Source organism: Myotis lucifugus, unplaced genomic scaffold (assembly GCF_000147115.1).
Source record: "Myotis lucifugus unplaced genomic scaffold, Myoluc2.0 scaffold_32, whole genome shotgun sequence".
Classification (NCBI taxonomy): Eukaryota; Metazoa; Chordata; class Mammalia; order Chiroptera; family Vespertilionidae; genus Myotis; species Myotis lucifugus.
This window is the reverse complement of record NW_005871080.1, coordinates 7,181,634-7,207,331: the sequence shown is the minus strand read 5'-3', so window position 1 is coordinate 7,207,331 and position 25,698 is coordinate 7,181,634. Positions and strand designations below refer to the sequence as shown.

The 25,698-nt window shown below is 36.7% G+C and overlaps 1 protein-coding gene across 1 annotated transcript in view; it reads right to left on the bottom strand.

The window, feature by feature from the left end:
- The window catches only part of LRP1B (LDL receptor related protein 1B), a 1,324,618-nt gene that overhangs the window by 838,924 nt on the left and 459,996 nt on the right, over positions 1-25,698 (bottom strand). Inside the window, exons 6-7 of the mRNA XM_023752441.1 lie at positions 22,800-23,057; positions 2,237-2,399 (exon numbers count right to left, since the gene is read on the bottom strand). Coding sequence (XP_023608209.1) covers positions 2,237-2,399; positions 22,800-23,057 — 421 coding nt within the window. The remainder of the gene's footprint in view (positions 1-2,236; positions 2,400-22,799; positions 23,058-25,698) is intronic.

Genomic DNA, 25,698 nt, shown 5'->3' with positions numbered 1-25,698 from the left:
CTACATCATTAAACACGCAGAGACAAATAGCAGCCACCAGAAATGGTAGTTTTGATGTTGGTTGGACTATGATCTCCATGCCCCCTTCCAATCTAATGGAAATTTCTTTAAGAAAATATATTACCAAAATTTTAAAGGTAAAAGAAAAATTTTAAGAAGCATCTCCAGAATTAGTAATCTATATTCAAACAATGAAGATCAATTTTTTAAAAATTTCATGGAGGGAATAACAATAATACTATGAGAGGCCTTTGATAAAAATGGAATAGGAGGTTGAGACAGTGAAGTTAAATATGTAGCCAAATGAAATATATTTTTTCAATGCAGCCTTTAGGGAGGTAAGTCAAATCTTTTTCTATTTCCATCATTATTAAGGGCAAGCTCTTAACAGTCAGGTCAACTTTTAATACATTCTCATGTTTCCCAACTGAAGTCATAACCAAAAAAGCAAAGACATATCACCCCATACAATTAGGAAAAGGTGGGAGAAAAGATAGCTTGCATATCCCTCCTCTAGTGGGCCATGCAGTGGAGTCCTTGTCTCAACTATTCAAATTACTCTCAAGCAAGCCCCAAAGTTAAAGCTAACGGAAAACACCTACTTCTCCTTCCCTAGACAGCATCACACGAATCCTAGCCAAATATCTGATATTAAAAGAAAAGTAGAATACATTTGAAAGTGTTCTATTACATCTAGGTTTATATTTGTAAAAGAGCAGAGCTTTTCCTGCTCTGATTTCTATGACTCATTGTTGAAAAACGGTGCTAGAGATACGGAGCAAACGCAAACAAAAAATTTCAAAGAACTTATTATGATAAATGACACATGACAAAGTTACATTTAGACAGTGACTAGAGGCATAAAGGAATCCAGCCTAGGACAAATGCAAACAATGTGGGGTTTTCTATCCCTAATTCCTTTGACAAAAATGACAAAATATGGTTCTTTCATGTAATGACAGGGAGAAATAGGAAGCTTGAGAACATAGACTACCTTGTTGCATAGAAATGGAAATGGTGTCCCTATATATTTTAGATGGGCCATTTTATTTGAAAAGCGTCTCTGGATCTTTGCTTACAAGAATGGGAAGGCTAAGAGAGGTAGAATGAGGGGAGAAATACAATAGTTTCACCTTCTAACATTTTTGACAGACAAGGTTGTCTAAAGGCTAATTTGAAATTCAGTTAGCACATGCAGGGAAAAAACACGCAAGCAAATGTATTTCTCAACAGAATGCCGAAAGGATGTTGCTAGCACATTTGTAAATTTCCAATTTTTTCTTACTACACTTATCCAACAACGCAAACAAATCAGTTTAAATACAACTTCTTTTACTAATGCCTCTTGAAGCATCACTGCAGTCAGATTGAGTCAAGGAACCATCTGCTGCAAATACAAATAGAGCTACATTCAAGAATTATATTACACAGCCTTCCTAGCTAAGTTCTTACGTGCAAGCTGTTCTTGTCAAAATCAGAACCATTGTGATGATGCATCTTAATAGTCAATCAGACTTTAAGTAAAGAGTGACAAAAGTCCACATATGGATGACAGCTGTTTCTTCAGTAAATATTTTCCCATTTATTGAACGGAGGCTTATGGCAGTCTAGGATATGTTCCATCAGACATTTCAGCCTGAACTGCCTGGGGATGATTCAAGCAATAAGGATAAAATTCAGTTTTCACATCTTTGCTACAACTTACATCTGAGAAAACAACAGATCCTCCAAGAAAAGTTGTACACTATGTCATCAATCTGACAGTATCCCTGACTAATACTGATCATGACAGACCTGAATTGATGACTCTACTTTTTTGCCCCTCCCCCTGGAATAATAGCATTTGTAAAATTTAAGTAAAATCCATGTATTGACTTTCTAATCAAATAAAAAGTTGATGGGGATTTAAACATTTATGACTAATTTTGATAAATTATTAACTATTAGAAAAGATTAATGAGCCTTTAGCTAAAAGGAGCTCAGGTAAGATCTCTTTTTAACCAAGAAAATGGCTTGTTAAATTAGAAAGTCAATAAAAATGTGCAAATGTTTGTTTCTCAGCATCTGCATGGTACATGACACCCTTTTCTTTCTTCCTTTAATGCAGTTGTTAAAAATCAACATTTAAAAAAATATTGAGCCTGTAGTCTTATATTCCACAACTGTCATCAGACTCTGATCTTTTTTTAAAATAGAAATTATTTCAGATCTAACACTAAAACCAAGAATGTCTTACCCTGCTATCGGATCTACGGCTATTGCCTTCGGATTATGAAGCTCCAGATCAATCAGGGTGACACACACAGACCCGTTGTAATTGCAAACAAAGATCCGGTCACTGACATGGTCCACAAAGTAGAGATTTCTGGTGAGCCAGTCAATCGCCATGTGCTCCACATCTGAAAAACACACACACAAAATCATTGAATCACAGGTGCAAATCAAGTATCATGAGCCATAGGTCTGCCCAAACCATCACAGAGGACATTTTGGGAGTATAGATTGTTTTATGATAAAAAAAAAAAACTGCAAAGAAAAATTTGTTGTTATGCCAAAATAAGTGATTTAAGTATTCTTTAAAAAAGAAAAACAAACAAACAACAACAACAACAAAACAAAACAGTTTCTTGATAACATTCTTCTTGCTATCTAAAGACTGAGTATGACCTAGACCAGTGATGGCGAACCTATGACACGCGTGTCAGGGGTGACACGCGAACTCATTTTTTTGGTTGATTTTTCATTGTTAAATGGCATTTAAATATATAAAAATAAATATCAAAAATATAAGTGTTTTACTATGGTTGCAAATATCAAAATATTTCTATATGTGACACGGCACCAGAGTTAAGTTAGGGTTTTTCAAAATGCTGACACGCTGAGCTCAAAAGGTTCGCCATCACTGACCTAGACCCAAATGGATGAAGAGTTTGTGAATCCTAAAATATAGGTATTACAATAAAATTTTACTAGTTTTTGCATTTGCCCAAAATAGTTCATTCAACACAATTGTCATAACTGGCTCAATGGCGCAGCTAAATTCTTTAGTAGTAAGAAAGGTGAACATTTTTTGTGAACTTAAAGTAAATCCTTACTTTCAGATCCTTTTCTGTTACAAAAAGGAAGGATGGAGAAGATGGAAGAGGAGATCTATAAGATCCTTTGTTTACAAAATGTTTCCAAAACTTGGAAGTAAAGCAAAAGGAGGGGTGGAATGTTCTTTCAACGCATGTGTAGGCATTGTGAAACAGGCCTGCTCAAATATTAATTAATTCTCTAGAAGAATGATGTTCAGTAGTATTTGCGGAGTCACTAGCCACATGTGTCTAGTGAGCATTTAAAATGTGGCTAATATAACTGGGACACTTAATCTTTACTGTATTTCATTTTAATTAATTCAAATTTAAATATTAAAAAATGTATGTTGCTAGTGGCTGCTATAGATTGTGCAACTCTTAAAAAAACATGTTTGGCCCTGGTTGGTTTGGCTCAGTGGATAGAGCGTCGGCCTGTGGACTGAAGGGTCCCAGGTTCGATTCCGGTCAAGGGCATGTACCTTGGTTGTGGGCACATCCCCAGTAGGGGGTGTGCAGGAGGCAGCTGATCGATGTTTCTCTCTCATCGATGTTTCTAGCTCTCTATCTCTCTCCCTTCCTCTCTGTAAAAAATCAATGAAAATATATTTTAAAAAAAACATGTTTGATTTGAATATTTTCTGTTTGATCAGATTGTGAAATTTCATGCTAATTAGATTTTTCTGGTAAAAAAAAAAAGATAATCCCAAAGGTCATGGTTTTATTACCCAAACCATTAACCATTTTTAAATCTAAACTATAAATCTTATTTAAAAACTAGTGGCCCAGTGCACGAATTTGTGCACAGGTGGGGTCCAGCCAGCCTGGCCCAAGTCTGGGCAGATTGGGGCCAGGCCTGTGGGGAGGAGGAGATGGCGGGAGGTTGGCTGACCAGCCCACCCTGATCAGGCCGATCAGGACTGGGCCAGCTGGGGGAAGGAGCCACGGGCCAATTGGGGTGGTGGGGGCTGATTGAGAGTGGGGGCCAGCTGTGGGGAGGGCCACGGGCGATTGGCCAGCCAGCCCTGACCCTGATTAGACTGGGGGGGCCGATCAGGGGTGGAACTGGCTGGGGGAGAGGCTATGGGCCAATTGGGGTGGTGGGGACCCATCGGGGGCAGGGCCAGCTGGGGGGAGGGGCCAGGGGAAGTTGGCCGGCTGGCCCCACCCCCGACCAGGCTGGTTCGCTGGCCACAGTGGGCATTATAGCAACCGGTCATTATGGTTATTACGGTTGTTACAGTGTTCCGGTCGCTGGCTTTTTATGTATATAGATTCTTTTCCTTTAAAATACCTATAAGTATTTTATTCTACTAATGCTCTTAGAGCAGCAATATTGGGCTGGTTCCTTCAATAATGCCTTAAATAAATACATTTTTGATTTGTATTCATTTCTAAATTTTATGAGTCTTATTTTTACGTATGGAAAATATACTTTGATGCATCCTTGTTTGCACTCACTATGAATCTATGATTCATTGACTAAGAGGTATTTCCTTCTTCAGTCTGAACCTAAACACTTCTCCAACTCTATGCTTCAAAAGAATTCCTTAGTAACATGCTGCTTCAGTTGTTATTTTCTCAAAAGAAAGACTAATGGAGATGCATGTGCAATCATCCTATCTAATAAAGAGGGAATATGTTAATGGACTGCCCTACCCTCAAAGATGGCAGCACCCACAGCCTCAAGATGGCGGTGCCCAGTCCCCTCAGCCTTGCCAGGGCAGCAGGTGCACAGCAAGGTCAAGCCTGCTCCAAGGCGGCCCGGCTGCTCTGCGTGCACCTGCCTCCGGAGTTCTCCAGTCCCCTCAGCCCCCAGCCGCCCAGAGCCGCCCGAGGCACAGGTAACCAGGGCCGGCCGAGACTTGAGCTGCTGGCAGTGGCAGCAACAGAGGTGTGATGGGGCGTCGCCTTCCCCTGATCACCGGGTTGCCTCCCACCCCTGAAGGCTCCCGGACAGTGAGAGGGGGCAGGCCGGGCAGAGAGACACCCCCCTCCAGTGCATGAATTTTCATGGACCGGGCCTCTAGTTATTATTTATAATGGTATATTGTCAAAGCAAAACAGAGAGAACATTGACTTTGTGGGAATGTTTACCATGCTTTATATGGACAAACAGAAAGTGGATATTGTATTAATTGGAAACAAATTTTCAAACAAGTGATTACAGTTTCATTCCTAAATTACACAGTCCTTACGGAAGTATAAGCATTTAAACGATTCACTCACCACATGAAACTTTTTTCTCAACCAGTTCAGCAACCAGAATGTTTAGTATTTATTTATTTATTTATTTATTTATTTATTTATTTATTTATTTTTCATCTTCACCCAAGGATATTTTTCCATTGACTTTTAAAGAGAGTGGAAGAGAGCGGGAAAGACAGAGAGAAACATCCATGTGAGAGAAACACATTTATTGGTTCCTCCTGAACAGGCCCTGGCCAGGGCCAGGGCTGAGGCGGAGCCTGCAACCAAGGTATGTGCCATTCACCAGAATCTAATCCAGGACTCTTTGTCCAAAGGACGGCATTCTATCCACTGTGCCAAACCAGCTAGGGCAGCTAGAAGAATTTTTAAAAATATGAACTATTTCTCTGTCTCCAGAAATCTGTAACTGTAAGCCTTGTTTGGTTTGGTAATCTTTTTGTATTATTATATCAGCTGCAGCACAGAAACCACTGTTTCCAATGTCATTGTACATATCTTGGATTCAGATAATGTGACAGAGTATGTTCAATGACCCATCCCTCATGCTAGGCATGCAGTTGGTTTAGTGTATGCACTTGTAATTCCAGACAAAAGATCTGTTTGACAGCATTTACACCTTCTTTCAACTCAGTATCATAACAACTATCCAAGCTTGAAGGAGCAAGGTCTCACTAAATAGCCTGATAATTAGCAAACACTTAGTAATTGTAGGAATTGGTTTAGTTTCTTATATTTGAAGTTTCTGTCTGATCTTAATGAAATCTTTATTAAGATTGGAAAATTAAGGCAATTAGAGTTCAAGTAAGCTGATAAATAGATGATAGATAGATAGATAGATAGATAGATAGATAGATAGATGATAGATAGATGATAGATAGATAAATTTGGCTAAAAAAATTTGAACATTTTAGGAGAGAGGTGAATTTTTCTGGAAAACAGATTTAGCATTTCATTTTCATTTTCTGATATATAACAAAGTTCATCGAAAATTGCTGAAGATAGCAATAATTGTTTTATGACATTATATTACAAAATAATTTCTAAGTTTTTTGTAGTAAGACCTTTATTACTTCATTGTTACTAGAATAGCTTTAAATATATTCTCATTATTATGTTCTCTAGTTAGCTTTTATGCATTCTGCAACCAAAAGTCACTCAGATTTCATCCTTACTGTTCTCTTGAAATGGCTCTTATAATGGTCACTCAGAATTTCTTAATTGCCAAAAGCAAAGGTTATTTTTCCACTCATATCTACAAAATAATTTCAATATAAATATTGGTGAAAATTTAAATCATATTGAAAGTATTTTGAAAATGATAAAGTTATTACATAAATATAAGTAACTATTAACAATTTCTAAAACAATATTTCTTAGGTCTAAAAATTTAAAGTTTTACCTAGTGGAAATTAACTTAAAAATTCATGAGAAAAGTAAGCACAACAACAAAAGAAGACAAATTCTTATGATAATCTGTAATTGATATAATCTATAATTGAATTAATTGAATAACATGTTACATGACATTTTGTGTGTGCATAAAGCAGGTAACTAATTACCAGAGTTGGTGAATATAGAATTTAAACATTTTTAATGTACAAAAATATATGTATACTTAGTGCTATGGACTCGTTTCCTCCAAAATTTATATGCTAAAATCCTATCCCCAGTACCTAAAAATGTAACTGCATTTGACAATAAAATCTTTGAAGCAATAATTAATTTAAAACAAGGCCATTAGGGTAGGCCCTAATCAATCGGACTGGTGCCCTTATAAAATTAACAGAGTAGGACATACAGAGAGAGACCAGAGGCAAGGCCATCTGCACACCCAGGAGAGAAACCTCAGAGAAGCCCAGTCCTGCTGGCTCCTTGGCCTTGGGCTTCCAGCCTTCAGACTGTGAGAAAATGGATTTCTGTGGGGGAGCACTCAGTCTGTGATATTTTGCTATGACAGGTCTAGGAAAATAATATACCTACTCAAGTATTAAATAAAGTGGTCCTTGCCATAAACAATTGAGAACAAAAGTCAAAATCTTACTAAGGAAAAATAGGAAGGAATGTCCCATGTCCTTTCCATGTCAGACTAGGACATTGTCTAACAGGCCCCTCAAGGATTAATTAATTCTCCTGGGGAATATATTTTTGTTTAACTTACAATTTAACAGTATTGCTTAGGTCTCAGTTATGATGAATTTAGATATTAATTTGTATACTAATAAATTGCAAATAATTTTTGTCCAATAGAGACGAAAATAATTTCCATCAGGAAGTAAAAATAACCCCAGCTTATTTTCCAGTGCGCCATGAAATACTTTTCTACTAATTTTACAATCTTAAATCAGGATAATTTTCTTTCATTGATTGTAAATACTTCTGTCTCTTCTGTACTCCTTTGAACCAAGTTTACCATCCTGCGGGTTCTCTCATTAATGAGCTAAATGTCTTGTTAATTCAATTTCACTACATATTTTTATGTCATGTTTTTAACCTCCTGAAAATTACACATTAACAAATTTTAGTACTTGATTTCTTCTTTAATTATTTGCTATGTGATCTCCAACCACCCAGAGGTAGCACACTTAAATGAATACAAGGATTAGAAAATAAGGTAAATAGGTAATACTTGTGTGGAGGGATTGTGGCAAACCACCATGATGACCTGGAATCTTCCGTGTCCCTAAAAAGGCAGGCTCAAACCCAGCTCATTGTTTTGACATTGAAATGCTTCTTTGTTTCAAAGACCACAGAAATATGGATTTCTACATGTCATTTGAAGTTTTCTGTTGTTTAAATATGGTAAACTATTTTTTAAATTATAAAGCATTTTTTGTACCAAACAAAACCTGTCTGCAGCCAAACTGGATCAAAAGCTACTAGTGTGATTACACCAAAGCAAAGCAAACACTGTATATCATTTAGTCCATCCTAACCTTCCACTTAAAAGTGTGTTCTTGAGAAAGTTACTAATATCTATAAAAGCCATTGTTTATGTAATAACAAACATCACATTCATTTTACAAAGTGGTCATAGGATTACATCGGACAACAAAACTATGAATCCAGTACAATGACATGCAGTAGGTATTCTACAGATATTAATTGCCTCCCATAATCTTAATTCTTAATTAAATTAACATTCAATGTTTATATAATTATATCTATATAGTTTTCTGAAGAATGCATTTTATTATGATTTTACTTCCCAACTTGAACAACTTCTTTAATTTTTCTTTTTTCTCTTTGTTGTAGAATTCATTATTCCCTATTTCCATTAAAAAAAAAACACCTCTAAAACTCCTCCCTAAATGGGAAACAACAAACAGTAAATTATTAATTTCTTTTTGCTTTTGACCTCCTCCTATCTCCTGCCATGCTCTTGTTCTAGTCTGTACTTGCCTTGCTCATAGCCATGGTCTCTGGGCTTCCTATTATCAGTTTAGGTACATATTACTTCACTGCTTCAAAAATCAAACATCACATTTCTCCTAAAGTAGAGGGTAAGTTGTTCCTGGCTGTGGGAACAGCGTAGGAAATCTAGTAGCTTATTTTTTTTACATCTTATTTTTTTATTAATAGGCATATCTTGGAGTTTTTTTCTTATCAGTATATAAAGATAGCACTCTTACTTACAGCTCTGGGGTTTAGACCATTGCACAACATGGATATACCATAATTTAGTTAACTGTTTCCCTATTAATAGAAATATAGAGCTTTAGGTTTTTTAAACAATTTTGTTTTATTGCTTAAACTATTACAAAGAGTATTACATATGTCTCCTTTTTTTTTCTCTCCTTACCTTCCCTGGCCTCCCCTGCCCCCCAGTGTCTTGTATCCATTGGTTATGCTTATATGCATGCATACAAGTCCTTCCGTTGATTTCTTACCCCTCCCTTCCTCAACCCTCCCCAGCCTTCTCGCTGTAGTTTGACAATTTGTTCAATGCTGCTCTGCCTCTGTCTCTATTTTTGTCATCAGTTTATAATGGTCTTTATTATCCTAGATAGTCTAAAAGCAGGTTCTAAGCTAATCTTATTCCTGGCCTATCCTTTATCTTCACCCTCAGAGGTGTTCAGAGTCTACTCGTTAGCCTTTCTGGGTTCTTTATCTTAGTACTCCATTTGAACTCAGCAAAGCAAATAAGTACTAAAACCAATGCATTTGTCATTTAATCATCCATTCCTTATTGTCCAAAATTATCTTCCATTTTTGTCTTCTCTCTTTCTTTTTGTCTTAATACAATTAAAAACATGCCATTGCTGTTTATACAGTGGACTTCAAAAAGAAAAACACAGGTAAATACTTTTGATCAATCTGCAGTGTTTAACGGAAAGTCCCTGGGGACAGCTAGACATCTGTCTGTCATTTTAAAAAGGTCATTCTGACTGCTCTGTGGAAAAAGGGGATGAGTCCCAGTTAGGGAGACCCTGCAATTCCAGAAGAGATATAATGTCTTCAAAGAGTATCAAAACAATGGTGAGTTTATGTTACATGTATTCACCATATTTCCTTTATCAACATTATATATATGATCATAGTCAAAGGAATACATTTAAGTTATATTCTAGCTTATATGAAGGAGACGAGGATGAGAGAAATTTTGAATATATCAAAGAAAATGAAAAACATTCCAAATATAGAGTGTTTCCATAGACTTCTATTCTTGTATATTATGAATATTTTAAACTAACATTTTTATTTCCACTCAAATCTTGTCCCTGAAGCTGTGATATTGCCTTCACTGAGGAGAGTTATAGTGTTTCTAATACAAATACAGACAACAGCAGGCAAAAACAAAGTTTAAAAAATGCCGAGATTATAAAGAAACTATTCGGTTTTCCTAAATTTAGGTCTCTTTCTTTATGTGGGAAATTAACATTTAGTTTCCTCTCCCCCATTTCTTTACTAGAACATTTGAAAATGCTCACTGAATGATAAGATGATGTAATTTCACTTATTTTCATATGCCGCCATCTTTATCAAGAAACATATTCACTTTATCCTTTGATATACTAAATATTATCCCAAAATAATTGAATTGATCAAAAAGAGGCTCTGTCTGCTTGGTATTATAATTAAAATGCTATTCTAGCCCTAGCTGATTTGGCTCAGTGGATAGAGCGTCAGCCTGTGGACTGAAGGGTCCCAGGTTCAATTCTGGTCAAGGGCACATGCCTGGGCTGTGAGCTCCATCCCCAGTAGGGGGCGTGCAGGAGGCATCCAATCGATGATTCTCTCTCATCATTGATGTTTCTCTCTCTCTCTCTCTCTCTCTCTCTCTCTCTCTCTGTCTCCCTCTCCCTTCCTCTCTGAAATCAATAAAAATATATTTTAAAAAATAAATAAATGCTATTCTAGTAATTCAATTCGGGTGCGCTGTGGGCAGGCACCTCCTTCCTCAGGAACAGAACCCGTGGACCATACAGAGCCCTCCCTTTCCTTTAAGTGATTACCTTTTCCCGGGTGCCAATCCTGTTTCACAAACACATAAAATGTGGTCAAAATGGGTATCGAGGTCAGTTCTCTGTACAAGTAGTCATAAATCTGTGTATGCTTTCATGAAAAAATACTAGGAAGGTGCTTCCTAGTGTGCCAATATTAGGTATTCATATGGATATCGGATGTTTCTATATTCTTGTTAGGAGGGAGGGACATGAAATGACTGAGATTTTGAATCTTCTTCTACTTCATGTTTCCAATATTTCTTAATTCCTTCTCTAAGCCAAGCTACATGCTAATCTTATTTCCTATGGGGATGTATTTTTGTTGTTGTTGTTATTGTTCATCCTCACCTGAGGATATTTCCCCATTGATTCTTAGAGAAAATGGAAGGGAGAGGGAAGTACACAGAGAGAAACATCCATGTGAGAGAGACACATCAATTGGTTGCCTCCTACAAGCGCCCAAACCTGCAATGAAGGCACATACCCTTGACCACACACCCTTGAACTGAATCAAACCCAGGACCTTTCAGTCTGCAGACAAACACTCTATCCACTGAGCCAAATTGACCAGGGCTATAGGGGATGCATTTAGAAAAATACCATTGCTATTATCTCTCTACAGCAATTACACAAAAAGTGTCTTTTTCCGCTATGCAAAACTTCTCATTCTTATTTGACCCATGACTCAAAGAAATTCATCATTTATTCCTTCCTTTTTTATCCCCACTTCACTCCATATTAAATCTATCAGAAATTCTTAAGACTTTCATCTGAAACTATACACTTCTTTCTGCTATTACTCTCCTTGGTCAGAACACTCTTTTCTCTCCCCTGATGGTCGCAATAGCTTCTTAATTGGTCTCTATGCCTCCCTTCTAAACTCTCTGTTACAATCTTCACAGAGCACCAAGGGGCATCGTTACGAAATAAATTATATTATGGCACCAAAGAAGGAAACAGTATTCTTTATAGCCTGAAATCTATGTTACAGTTGATTACTAGTGAAAATAAGTCTTAACAAACCGATAGAACCTAGAGATTAGTACATCTCTTCCGCACATATGCTTTCAAAGTACATCATCACTATTTTTATAAATATCTAAGTTTGCTGAAATTTAGCTCAATTTTAAGTCAAACTCTTATGGAGTATTTCTCTTTTTAACATTTTGCCATGCACACCAACCAGAAAATGAGATGTAGTAAGCTTCCAAATTCTGTTTGTGTTATTGTTTCTTCCGCACAGTTTTAATAAACAACAGGTTTTACTCTAAAACCCTGAGTCTGTATTTTTATTTTTTAAAACATCACTCTTCTCCTTAAAATCTCCAATGCCTTCCCACCACACTTAGCATAAAATTCAGTCTTTAGCGAGGCCTAAGACCTCTACAACTGGAGATGGAGTGTTATTTTTCTGCGGTGTGCCCCATGGCACTTCATATGAATACACTAGGAAATAAATGTACTTCTACTTTTAGAATACAGAAAGAAGAATGTCTTCAGTTCGTTTAGGCTGCTACAATGAAACACTATAGACTGGGTGTCTTAAACAATAGACATTTATTTCCCACTGTTCTGGAAGCCAGGATGTTCAAGATCAAAGTGCCGGCTGGTTCCATGTCTGGTGAGGGCTCTCTTTCTGGTTCAAATAAGTAACTTATTTTTTTCCTGGTTTTTAATTCAAACACACACACACACACAAACACACACACACACACACACACGTTTCTCATTCCCTCCTCCTTTACCCCTTTCTGCTCAGCCCTATCCTCCCTCCAATTATCTTTTGTTCTGTATCCAAACATGGTAGAGAGAGAGTGAGAGTTCTGGTCACCTTGGTTTTTATAAGGGTATAAATCCCATCATGGGGGTTCTGCTCTCACAACCTTCCCTAAACCTAATTATACTCAATAACCCTTTCTCCTAATACCATCACATTGGGAGATAGAGCTTCAACATATGAATGTTGGGAGGACACATTCAGTTTATAGCATTCAGAAATATAGAAATCTCAATTCATATTGAATTCCACATATGATAAATAAAATAATTGCTAATAATAAATTCTGAAATATCTCATATTTATACATTACATCAGCAATTTTCAACACGAGTGCTGTGGCACACTGGTATGCCACAAGAATTTTTAAAACATGTAATATTTAGTCAGGGATACTGACCTCTTTTCCCTTAGCTTGTCAAACAGAATAAATGACAACAGCCAACACAACACTGCTCCATTGTAAATGAATCAAAATCATACCTATTTTTTGTCAGATTGGCCGAAAATATAACATACTTTTTGTGCTGCAGAATTTTAGTAATTAGTTTATGTATGCCATGAGATGAAAAGGGTTAAAAATCACTACATTTCATAGTAACTCAATACTTATCTTAGTTCCTATTTTGGATTGAAAAATACCTATTTTTAAAACTCTCATTTTCATATGTAAATATCACTTGATCTTGGAGCAAGCCAAAATATCATTATTAATCTTAATGTTTCTTGTTAAAGTTCCAACAAAAAGTTCTAAGAAAATTAAGTATTTGTTGTGTATCTGGCTACAATAATCTTTCAATACTTCTTAACTTTATATAATAATGCTTAAAAATAAATCAGATGACACATTCAATATGAACTACCAAAAATGAATTGACTATCTGCATGATTCAAGGGGGGAAAGTTGGAATATGCCGATAATTGAGTTTGAGTTTATAAAAATAATTACCTTGGTTCTCCATGTAATTTTGTGTAAATATTATCCCAGGGACATAGGATGCACAACATTAATAGAGAGTCTGAAAATAATAGTTTGATGTAAACAGAGAGATGAGTATTTGCATAATTGACACATTAGAAGTATTTCCCCTCAATTATCTGTACTTTAGGAACAAACACCTTTTTTCACAAATTATCTAGGTAACAGCTATAATTTCCAAAGGCATTTTGTGTAATTGCAATCATAATGTACTCTTTTAAGTTGAAAAATTTTGTGGTGATACCCATTTATACTTCTAATTTACTTAATTATATTTTTCTTACAAATCAATTACACAAAGCTCTAAGACAGAGTAAGATATCTGAAACAGAGGAAAGGTTAAAAACCTTTATTTATTTTTAAATGTTGTTTTTAAAATGTAATGGAAGGGTCCTGTTCAGAAGTTCAGAGACAGTTAAATATCATTCTTGGTTATAACAAAAATCAAACAACAAAAAGATCATTTTTTGAAAACCCACATCTGTTCCTCAGTAGAATTCAATTAGGACATCTTTCTTCCTGCCAGATCTGACCCTTCCCCCCATGTCTATGAAGGAAGATGCTCCAAAACTTGAAGCGTTCCTAAAGTCAGGGGTGAGGAGACAAACAATAGATTGGGTCTAATGGGAACCTTGGAGAAAATATGGGAGTCTTTTCTTTAAGTAAATTGTTGATTCCAAAGAAAGGTATGAAATTGTGGAAACCGCATTGTGACATAAATACTCTGAATAAAAATAATGTGCGGAGGTGAAATATTCACACACACACACACACACACACACACACACACAGTCCACAGAGCCACTTCAGCAGGAAAAATATATTCTTTATAATTCCTAAAAGAGAAGAACAAAACATAGTAATCACTGGTTCCTATACTGATTTTATTTCCCTCATAAGTAACTAGGGTCAAACAAGAATTTCTACTAAGAAAAATATGATATTAACTATATTTATGCTGTCATTAAAATGATAAAGTCTTACAGAATATTTCAAGCACAGATCTAATCATCAGATTTACAATTTCAGGAAATCCATTTGAGTTGTTCACCAAAGGATTACCAGGCTTTGGGGAATTACTTCATGCTTACCAGCCTCCCAGAAAAGGGATATATCAACCGGAATGTCAATTTGTTAATTTATGACTACTGATAATGAGGCTCTTGTAATGAATAGGATGGCACAATTACTAAAAGACACCATCCTAACAAATTCTAGAATTATTGTATCTGAAAAACCAAACCTGAAAGTTCTTTGAAAAGCAAAGAATCAAAGCAAAGGAAATCCATAGACCTGAAGGTTAGGCCTTCTAAATGTTATGAGGTGCTTAGAAAGTTATCAGAGCTGCACTATAAATTCTACCCTTTTGACAACTAGAGTACCTCAGCATAGTCTATCTCTATCTATCTATCTATCTATCCATCTATCTATCTATCTATCTAATCTATCTATCATCATCTATCTATAGATATATAACCATATATATATATACACACATATATATAATAAATTTAGACCAATATTTCACAAACATTTTACAATTCTTTCACCATCTCATCATTTGACATTTCTCTTCTACTATCAAGAGGTTTTGTCATCATACTCTTATCCAACTCATGAAAAATATTTATTATAATTAAATCGGATATCCCTTCATACTGCATACATTTTTAAGTTCTAGAATACTGTTTGCTACCATCCTCAACAACTAGTTTCAGTAATTAACATTGTAGATTTTAAAACATGTTTCATGACTTATTAATGATGAAAATAGCATTGTGTCTTCCACATTTCAGTTGGGTAGATAAAGAGAACCTGCCTAATATTACGTTCTACCTGGAATAGACAAGTGTGATGGGGCCATCAGGATATTCCCACTTTGATTATTAAAATCCATAAAGTTCTATACAGCATCAAGACAAGTTTAGAGGGGAAAATATTTGTGTCTAGTGAATGTGTAAAGTACATTTCACCAACTTCAAAGAAAAAAATAACTATGAACAGTTGAAGTTCAGCATCTCTCTAATTTCTGTTTTGGAGAGTTCCAAGCATGTTGCCAAATGACAATAAAATAGTAATTGAGTTCTTCATAGCATGGCGACTGAACTAACAATAAAGACAAATTTATAGAGGAACCGAGTGCTGGAGTTGTTTATTTTCTTTTTCTTTTTAACTAGGCATTCAAAACGGCCTTTTATGGTTGTGTTCCTGCTGTAAATCAGAACAGCTTACTTACTTCAAAGTAAAAATCCATCTAATGTTAATGTAAAAATTAAAGAGTAATTTAATACCAATGCCTACAACATTAAGCATTTGGAATCAAGAAGGGAATTCTGCTAGTTCTCTAAAAATGTGTCCTCAGATCCACAGCTTTGCTAAATTTAACTCTTTTTGTTAGGTTGTTTGTTTGCTTTGAGCTCTCAATGAATGGCCTGATAACTTTGCTAAAATTCCCGAGTGCAGCAGGAATGCATTATTGCATTAAATACACCCCCTCACCCACACACACACAGCAGTCATGTCTCAAAAAAAGTCACTTTTATGTTTCCATATAAATATGCTAAATAGGAGATGAGAAGCTTTTAAGAGATATAAAGGGTTTAATAAAACATGTATTTCCTTATAAAACAGCATTTACTTAAAAATGCATCATAGGAGTATTTATATCCTCCTGGAGTATGCACTTTGAATTCTTCACATGTGTTCCCTAGGGAATACTAAAAAAGCCGTTACTGCAATCAAAATTTTGTGCATTATTTGTAGCTTCACAAGATATACTGATCAAAAAGTCTGAATTCTAAACAGCTAAAACAAACAAAGAGAAATAAAAACAAAATAGCATTTGCCTGGCCAGGTTCGCTCAGTAGGTTGGAGTGTCATCCCATACACCAAAAAGGTTTCAGGTTACATTTTTGGTCAGGACACATACCTAGGTTTCTGGTTCTATCCTGGGTCCGGATGCATATGGGACGAAGCTGATCGATGTTTCTCTCTCACATTGATGTTTCTCTCTATCTTTTCTCCCTCTAAAATTTATAAAAAACATATCCTCAGGTGAGGATTAAAAAGAGCACACCTTTTTATGGGAGGGAGAAATCTAGTCTCATTGATTTACAAGAGAAGAATGATCATATTGCCTTTTCAGCTAGGAGCAAACCAATTCCTGAACTTTTTATCATGGAGGCTAAAACTAGAACTGACCAATTGTTGAACAAACTTCATCTCCGTTGAAGAATAAAGAGCATAAGTTCTGGGTTCAAGGTACGTCCTCTTCAGGACTTCTCAGAGGCTGAGAGACACAAAGAATCCTGACCCTGCTCTCCACTTTTTATCCCAAAAGGCATCTGGGGCCTCGATAATAACTAAGTATATGGGACTGGGATCAGAAGCACATCCACCGTTGTATGCATACAAGAACCTAAATACAAGATAGCGGAACTTCCTTCCTAATAAAAAGTCTATGCACACCAATGGAAGGAGAAGGGTTAAAAAGTCCACTGTGTTGTTCTGTTTGATCTCTCTACTAAAATCAATTGACTTTTATTGTAAAAGCTTTGGCTCCAATACTGTTTAATTATAACTGAGAAAACTAAAAAAGGTTTGGGTCAAGTTCTTCCTATGGTCATTGATGTTAAATTTTCAAAATTAATCTACAGGCACACACCCTAGGGAAGTCAGAAACTGAGTCCAAGTCAAAGCCAGTAGTTGCGGAACAGACCCAGTGACTCAGAAAAACCAAGACTAACATGTGAGGCTGTTATCTAGACACAGATCAGATCTTATTAGCCATCAGTCAGACTGGTTTTCTAGATATCTCTCATAGTGATTTGGCATGGGCTCTCCAGAAATTGGCTCTAACCTTGTTCCCTCTAATTCTTAACTTCTCATCCTTTATTCACATCTTAAGCTTAAAGGAGCCACCCTTTCGGGGGGGAAAACTAACAGGTCAACAGAAAATTAAAATACTGTGTATAATCCATTCGCCCTATGATGTCCTAGATCACGTAGAAAGGGCTACTCAACTCAATGGTAAAACTTTTGGAAAGGACATGATACCTTAAACAGTGGTTCTCAACCTTCTGGCCCTTTAAATACAGTTCCTCATGTTGTGACCCAACCATAAACTTATTTTCGTTGCTACTTCATAACTGTAATGTTGCTACTGTTGTGAATCATAATGTAAATATCTGATATGCAGGATGGTCTTAGGCGACCCCTGTGAAAGGGTCGTTCGACCGCCAAAGGGGTCGCGGCCCACAGGTTGAGAACTGCTGCCTTATAAAATGAGCAAGAGATGATTGGTTATAGGAAATGAGAACCTATTTTCTAGGTGAAGAAGCAGATTATACAAACATACATTGAAAACAGAAAAATAAGTGTCATATAAGTGTAAGTACTGCTTTTTATGTGGACCATGGGATTTGAGCGGGAACAGGCAAGGTAGGTCAGGTGCCTGCAGAAAAGACAGATGATAAAATCTTATTTTATCCTGAGGTAAAAGGGAAGCTGCTAAGTTATATGGCATGTAAAATTTCCTACACTAATTTGACAACAAAATCTTATAAGGTGTTGCTATAAAGTTGCATAATCATCTTCTGAAGTGCAGACTCACTATGAGTTGACTAATTTGGAATTAGTGTTTGTACAGTTATAGGTAGATTATTGTATCACAAGATTATATCTGCATTTTCAATAGGGACACAGCCTGATTATTCTTGTCCAACCATAACTTGATAGATGATGCTTGTGAAAAGTGAAGACTATTAAATTCCTAGGCTGAACTGAGGCCAGTAGGGAATTTATATTAATAAAAGCCTAGGTGGCCCTGGCGCCCTCACATCATCACAAGATGGCCACCACAAGATGGCCAGCAGGGGAGGGCAGTTGTGGGTGATCAGGACAGCAGGGGAGGGCAGTTGGGGGTGACCAGGCTGGCAGGGGAGGGCAGTTGGGAGGCGATCAGGCCTGCAGGGGAGCAGTTAGGCATCAACCAGGCCAGCAGGGGAGTGGTTAGGAGGTGATCAGGCTGGCAGGCAGAAGCAGTTGGGGGCAATCAGGCAGTCAGGCAGGTGAGTGGTTAGGAGCCAGCAGTCCCGGATTGTGAGAGGGATGTCCGATTGCCGGACAGAGATCGGGCCTAAACCGGCAGTCGGATATCCCCTGAGGGGTCCCAGATTGGAGAGGGTACAGGCTGTGCTGAGGGACACCCCCCCAGTGCATGAATTTCGTGCACCAGGCCGCTAGTATTTTATAATCAAGAAAGTCATTGATTAGTACTTATTGAGACCAAGAGGCAAATTTTCTTCTTAACTTAAAAATTTTCATTTTTAAGTTCATTTTCTCATCTACAAACTGACAATTATAAACTGTATACAGTTCATGTAATTTTTGTGATAACAATGATGTATATATGCAGAATTATTAATGTGCTAGATAATATTCAGTAAATTAATGTAATGTGGTTATTAGAGAATTGCTAACACAAGGGAAATAAGTAAGACTGATAAAAGACAAAGGTAAAGTGTCAAAATCCAAAAGTTATCCAATCAAGAATTCAGTTTAATAGATCTAGTCAGAGATTCACGTAGTAAATTAGCTACGGCTGAAACAGGCCCAAAGCAAGGGAATGGGCTAATTCTGAAGCAAAGTCTATAAAGAATAAACAATCCTTTATTGGTGTCCAGGCATAGTCTGTTGGACTGGAACTGAGTCCATGAAATAATCAAGACAAGCTGGTCAACTCCATATTAGAATCCGAAAAATGATAACAAATTTTGCAAAATATTGGAGAGTAACATAGAGAATGAAAGTGTCTACTGTTTACCTGGGGGAGAACAATGTGGTTCTGAATCATCTTTCTTAATAAGGGATTAGCCCAGAAAATATTCTTATCTGTCTCAATAATCTCTGTGCACTTTGTCCCAAGGAAACCACTGGATATCACTACTTTTGTGAACCCCATCATTTTTGTTGAATGTGTGCATTTGTGTCTCTACAATAGTACTCTCCAGGAAATATTTGGAAAATAATTAGTTATTGCAAATGTGCTTTCTTTGAATAGTTTATTAGAGAAACAATTTTGTTTACAAAACATTCACTTTCAAAATTTTTTTTTCAAAATCTGCAACTATCAGGCTAAAATGCTAGTTAATAAATACAGGTGTCTTTAAAAAGAATAAAATCCAATGAGAAATATAATCTCTATCATTTTCCCCAATGTTCCTTAGTTAATTAATATAATTTATTAAGTATATGATTATCACTCTTCTTCAATTTTTCACAATATTTCTTAGGAGTATTTATCAATGTTAGAGGTAGGCCTCTCTAGAGGGCCATATCAGAATCATTTGGTAAACCTTTTCAAGTGACATAGGCTTCTACAACTCATCTCATTCACTCCCTTTCCAAGATTCTTTTTTTGAAAATATGTTTTATTGATTTTTTACAAAGAGGAGGGGAGAGGGATAGTGAGCTAGAAATATTGATCAGCTGCCTCTTGCACGCCCCCTACTGGGGATGTGCCCGAAACCAAGGTACATGCCCTTGACCAGAATCGAACCTGGGACCCTTGAGTCCGCAGGCCGATGCTCTATCCGCTGAGCCAAACCGGTTAGGGCCCTTTCCAAGATTCTTATACCTCTTTTCCATTTAGAGACTGTTTTTGTGAGCTGCTGTTGCTAATGCTAGTGCATCTAATCGATTTGGCTTGCTAAAATGAAAATCAATAGTTGAGGCCCAATAGGGCAGATTGGTGCTTAGCAAAAGTCATGAAGTCTGACCTAGCTCAAACCCATATCCAATATTTGTTGTAGGCTGCTATGTAGTTTCCAAGAGTCCCAATTTTTCCTTCAGCCTAAAGGGAAAAACAATGTCTCCCTATTGCATATGGTCATTCATTAAGTTGTAGATATTATTATTTGTGGAAGACTTGGGAAGTTCTTTGAATGGACAGTATTTGCCATTCTAATGTAGAAGAAAAAATATAGGATTTGGATGTCCTATCTCTGCCTTCTTTATAGATACTCAGTATTGCCTAATACAACTGAGTTTTGTAGTTGTTTTATCTATGATAAACAGGAAGAGCATATCTCTCCTGCTTACTCCACAGATATGTGTTGGGTATGCATGAGATGAGCTAAGCAATAAAAAATGTAATATCACAATAAATTGTTTTTCAATTTATTATTATGCAAGTTTTAAGTGCAAGTCAGTCTAACCTATAATGATTGAGTTTCTCCTTATAGGAATCCTTTGAAAAATAAAATTTTTATATTTTTTTGAAAAAATGATATTTTCTGTAGGTAAATTCAGAGAAAAGCATCTAAAAATAATGGAGTAGGGTAAGCTAAAGAGATAAACTCTGAAACAGTGGGTAGTGACAGGTACTCAGACATATTCCCATCAATTCATAATTTTTGCTTATATGGTGTAACAGAGGTTTTCATGTAATTATACATGCAAGGAATACTCTTATTTCATTATCAACTCACAAACTGTCATGGTGAATGCAGTGCCCATCACATCCAATGACAGCTCTTCTGTGACATGTTGATGAAATGCATAAGTTATAAGCAATGATAGAGGAGCCCAGCCCTGCTCACACCTCCCTCCACTCTCATTATTGAATTTCTTCCACACATTAATCAATTCTCCTTAAGTGACTGAAATTGCACAGTTCGAATATGACTTCATAAAAATTATTTATTTTAACTAAAACATTGCCATTGACTTTAATTTTTATAGATCAAAATAAATGTTCTCTTCAACATTTCAATAAATTGCCTAAAAATATCTCTTTATTTTTTCTAGGTTTTTCCAAGAATTGTTTTATAAATCAAATAAAATCTAAGTTACAAATTCTTTTCTATAAACATTACAATGTACCATTGCTTGATCATCCCCAGATTATTTTAAATGTGTTGTTTTAAAAAATACAAATTAAAGAAGGATGACTACAATTATTAGAATATACTATATAGAGAGGAAAAGTTACTTAAATAAGTTCAGATAATAATTTTACCTGACAAGTTAGTGATTATTGTAGCTATGTGACTACCAGTATTCCATTTCCTAGGGACAAATACATTTGGATTACTTGAGGTAATCGCTGACATGGCAAGGATTGGAGGCCTTTGTTCAATTTCCACCTGAAATCTAAGCCAGTGTCTGTAATACTCAAATCATACGGCAGTAGTCTTTGTGCTTCTTCCACTTGTTACTTACTCTTTATTATGAATTATCATTTATCCAGAGAATCCTTGAACTAGCCAGTGTTAACTGCCTTCACTAGGCACTTTGCTACACTGCCAGAATAAATGGCTTCATTGATTGTTTTATTTAAGAGGATCTTCAGAGTGTTGGATTCTGTTTGTTAAACATTTATTTCTGTCTATGTAAATACATACAATCATTTTAATAATATTTGACACTGGTTCATTTAATCTAATCATGATTATTTAACATTACATCATACTATTTTCTTACGTTTAATAAGGATCAATAACCAATTCCTTTAATTGTATGACAAAAACATTAATAAAATATGATTATTAAAGCCAAATAATAAAACATTATATACCTGAAAACTAAATTTATTCTATTATAGAACTTATCTTTCTTCTTAACTTAATTGTACATTTTTCTTCCTTTCTCTTCCTATTTTTATGTTAGCAATATCTGTAAGAATAAGTTTTTTCTGTAAATCAAAACATAAATGGATATGTGTATGCAACAATGTGATTTAAATTTATGGTAACATTCAGGAATAAAATAACAGTTGATAGTTTGTGAATTTCTGGCATAAGAAATCAACGTGAATTATACATCATAAATCAGTCTTGTAAGAAGAGTGTATAAAATTGATTTGCTAGGGAAAAGTATCAACAAACACAGGTAGTAGTTACCACTTAGCATAAAACTAATAGTTTTCAAGGTATTTTAACAAACTCTATAATTGATAAGCTTACAATAATCAATTCTGTTTCTTGCTTTAAAAAAAAATCCCACCTTCACTATCACATTGTGAACTACCATTCAGTGAAAGAAATCACAGTTCTCATTGAGGTGATACTGTAATAAGCATTAAAAAAGAATTAAAACTACCTATGCAATCCACTACTTATGGAAACAGTGAAACTATACATGTATGTGTGAGTATATGCAAAACACATAGTGCACATATTTAAGTGCATTCATACTTGCATATATAGCTCCCCATAGCCATAAATTATGCTAGAAAATCTAAGAATCCTTTCTACTGGTCTGCAAAAAAAAATCGTTAAAGGGTGGCATATAATATGAATTGAAACACTTACTGTGGAAGGATTGAAGAATATTGATTGTCCATTCATCTGTTAATCTTCCTGTTCTTGTTATCTGAATACATTTGAGCTGATTTGAAGATTCTCTAGATTCAATCCAACAAATCATATCTTCATTATAAATAAAATCCAGAGCATGAATTTCATTTCCATTGACTGAGGTCAGGGTTGCCATTTTACTTCCATTAAGATAGAAGACCTCAATGGTTTCAGAATTTGCAATTAACAGCATAGGTGGCCTGTCTGTAGGTTCTGGGATAAAAGAGAACGTGAAAAGTGAGTTCCGTGACAAAAAGTCCCTTTTTACAATTTTGCATTATTTATTGAATTATTCTGTATTTTAATGCATCTTTAAAATAAAAAATACTTATAAAAACATTTCTTAATAACCTTTATGTATGCTTCACTAAGTATATATTTCAGTTCACTTCTCTAAGGAAAATGGTCCACTGAGCATTTTGTATTCTTTGTTTCCTCAGTTGAAATGGGCTGTCACAATATAAGAACTTGCTGTTTACTTCCATTGCTGGTAGGTAAAGGGAATGCTGTGAGTTATTTTTATGGCAATGATGCTGGATCTGGTTTCCCTGATGAGCAAGAGCATGCTTTTCTGAGGTGGATATAGGAGGTCAGAAATACATGCTCTGGATCAGAACATGCAAAGCTCACAGGCTCATACAAAGAATGACTTTAGCCTCATTGGTTCCTTGACTGGCCCCAAGAGTCAATAATCACACATTCCCTTAGTGTCTAGATTATGATTATTGAGCTACTTCCTTCCACATTTCTTCCCTATGGTCAGGAAAATAAGATTCTAAATGGAACAGCAACTAGTTCAATACTACTTATTGAACAATGCATTTTTGCTTGTGTTAGTATTGATAATTGCCTAGAATTTCAATACCTTTAATATTTGAAGGTAATAGTAAATCCTATATAATAAAAGGCTTATATGCAAATCGACCTAACGGCGGAATGATCTGTCACTATGATGCACACTGACCACCAGGGTGCAGACGCTCAATGCAGAAGCTGCCCCCCTGGTGGCCAGTGCACTCCCACTAGGGGAATGCCACTCAGCCAGAAGCTGGGCTCATGGCTGGCAAGCACAGCGGCGGTGGCAGAAGCCTCTTCCGCCTCTGTGACAGTCAGACATCCCCCAAGGGCTCCTGGAATTCGAGAGGGTGCAGGCTGGGCTGAGGGACCCCCCAAGTGCGCCAATTTCGTGCACTGGGCTTCTAGTCTAATATAAAATTAGTGTTCAAAGTGTTTGGCTAGCCCTGGCCAGTGTAGTCCAGTTGGTTGGAATGTCAACCTGTACATCAAGAGGTAATGGGTTCCATTCCCAGTCAGGACACATACCTAGGTTGCGGTTTAGATCTCAGTTTAGGCAAGTATAAGAGGCATCCAATTGATGTTTCTCTCTCTCTCTCCTTTTCCTCTATCTTAAAAAATAAAATAAAATAAATCAATAAATATATCCTCGGGTGAGAATTAAAAAAAAAAAAGACAAAAGAAAAACCATTAAAAATTGTTTAGCAGTAAATAAAGGGAATGCTGTGAGTTATTTTTATGGCAATGATGCTGATACAGTTCCTCATGTTGTGGTGACCCCCAACCATAAAATTATTTTCGTTGCTACTTCATAACTATAATTTTGCTACTGTTATGACAGTTCCTCATGTTGTGGTGACATGCAGGATGTATTTTCATTGTTACAAATTGAACATAATTAAAGCATAGTGATTAATCACAAAACGATATGTAATTATATATGTGTTTTCCGATGGTCTTAGGCGACCCCTGTGAAAGGGTAGTTCGACCCCAAAGGGGTCGTGACCACAGGTGAGAATCGCTTATCTATACTAATAAAAGGGTAATATGCTAATTAGACCAGGAGACCTTCCAGAAGACCTTCCGGATGTCCTTCCGGACAAAGCCATGGTGGCGGGGCCAAGGCAGAGGCAGTTAGGGGTGATCAGGCCAGGAGGGGAGGGCAGTTGGGGGTGATCAGGCTGGCGGGGGGATGGCAGTTGGGAGCGAGCAGGCCAGCAGTGGGGGACAGTTGGGAGCCATCAGGCCAGCAGAAGGGGCAGTAGGGGTGAGCAGGCTGGCAAGGGAGGGGCAGTTGGGGGTGATCAGGCTGGCAAGGGGGGCAGTTGGGGGCGAGAAGGCTGGTGGGGGGGTAGTTGGGGCAAGAAGGCCGGCAGGCAGAGTGGTTAGGAGTGATCAAGCAGGCAGGCAGGTGAAGGGTTAGGAGCCAGTGGTCCCGGATTGCGAGAGGGATGTTTGGCTGCTGGTTTAAGCCTGATCCCACAGTCAGACATCCCCTGAGGGGTCCCAGATTGGAGAGGGTACACGCCGGGCTGAAGGACACCCTTCCCCTCCCCTGTGCACAAATTTTGTGCACCAGATCACTAATCCTATATAATAAAGAGCTAATATGCTAATTAGATCAAATAGCTGAACGACCTTCTGGATGTCCTTCTGGACGACCTTCAGGATAAAGCCGTGTCTTCGAGGGCCAACCAAGGCTGCCAGGGCTGTGAGGGCCAAGCCCCTTGCATGAATTCGTGCATCAGGGCTCTAGTTATATTATAAAGGTAGCTTTTTTGCTACTTAGGAAGTACAAAAGAATTTGAACATCTTCAATTCCTCTTTTTTCCTATCCTATATCCAAAGTATCATTAAAATCTCTTTGACTCAGATGTCAAACTTATCAGGAATCCCACCATTTCACAGTGACTACTACTAACATCCTGCCCCAAGCAGCCATCATCTCTTAACTAGATCATTTCAATCGCCTTCTAACTAGTTTTGTCACTTCCATCTATCCCCTCCTCTTCTTTAGTCTCTCTCAATATGGCAGTCGGAGTTATTATACCTTTACAAT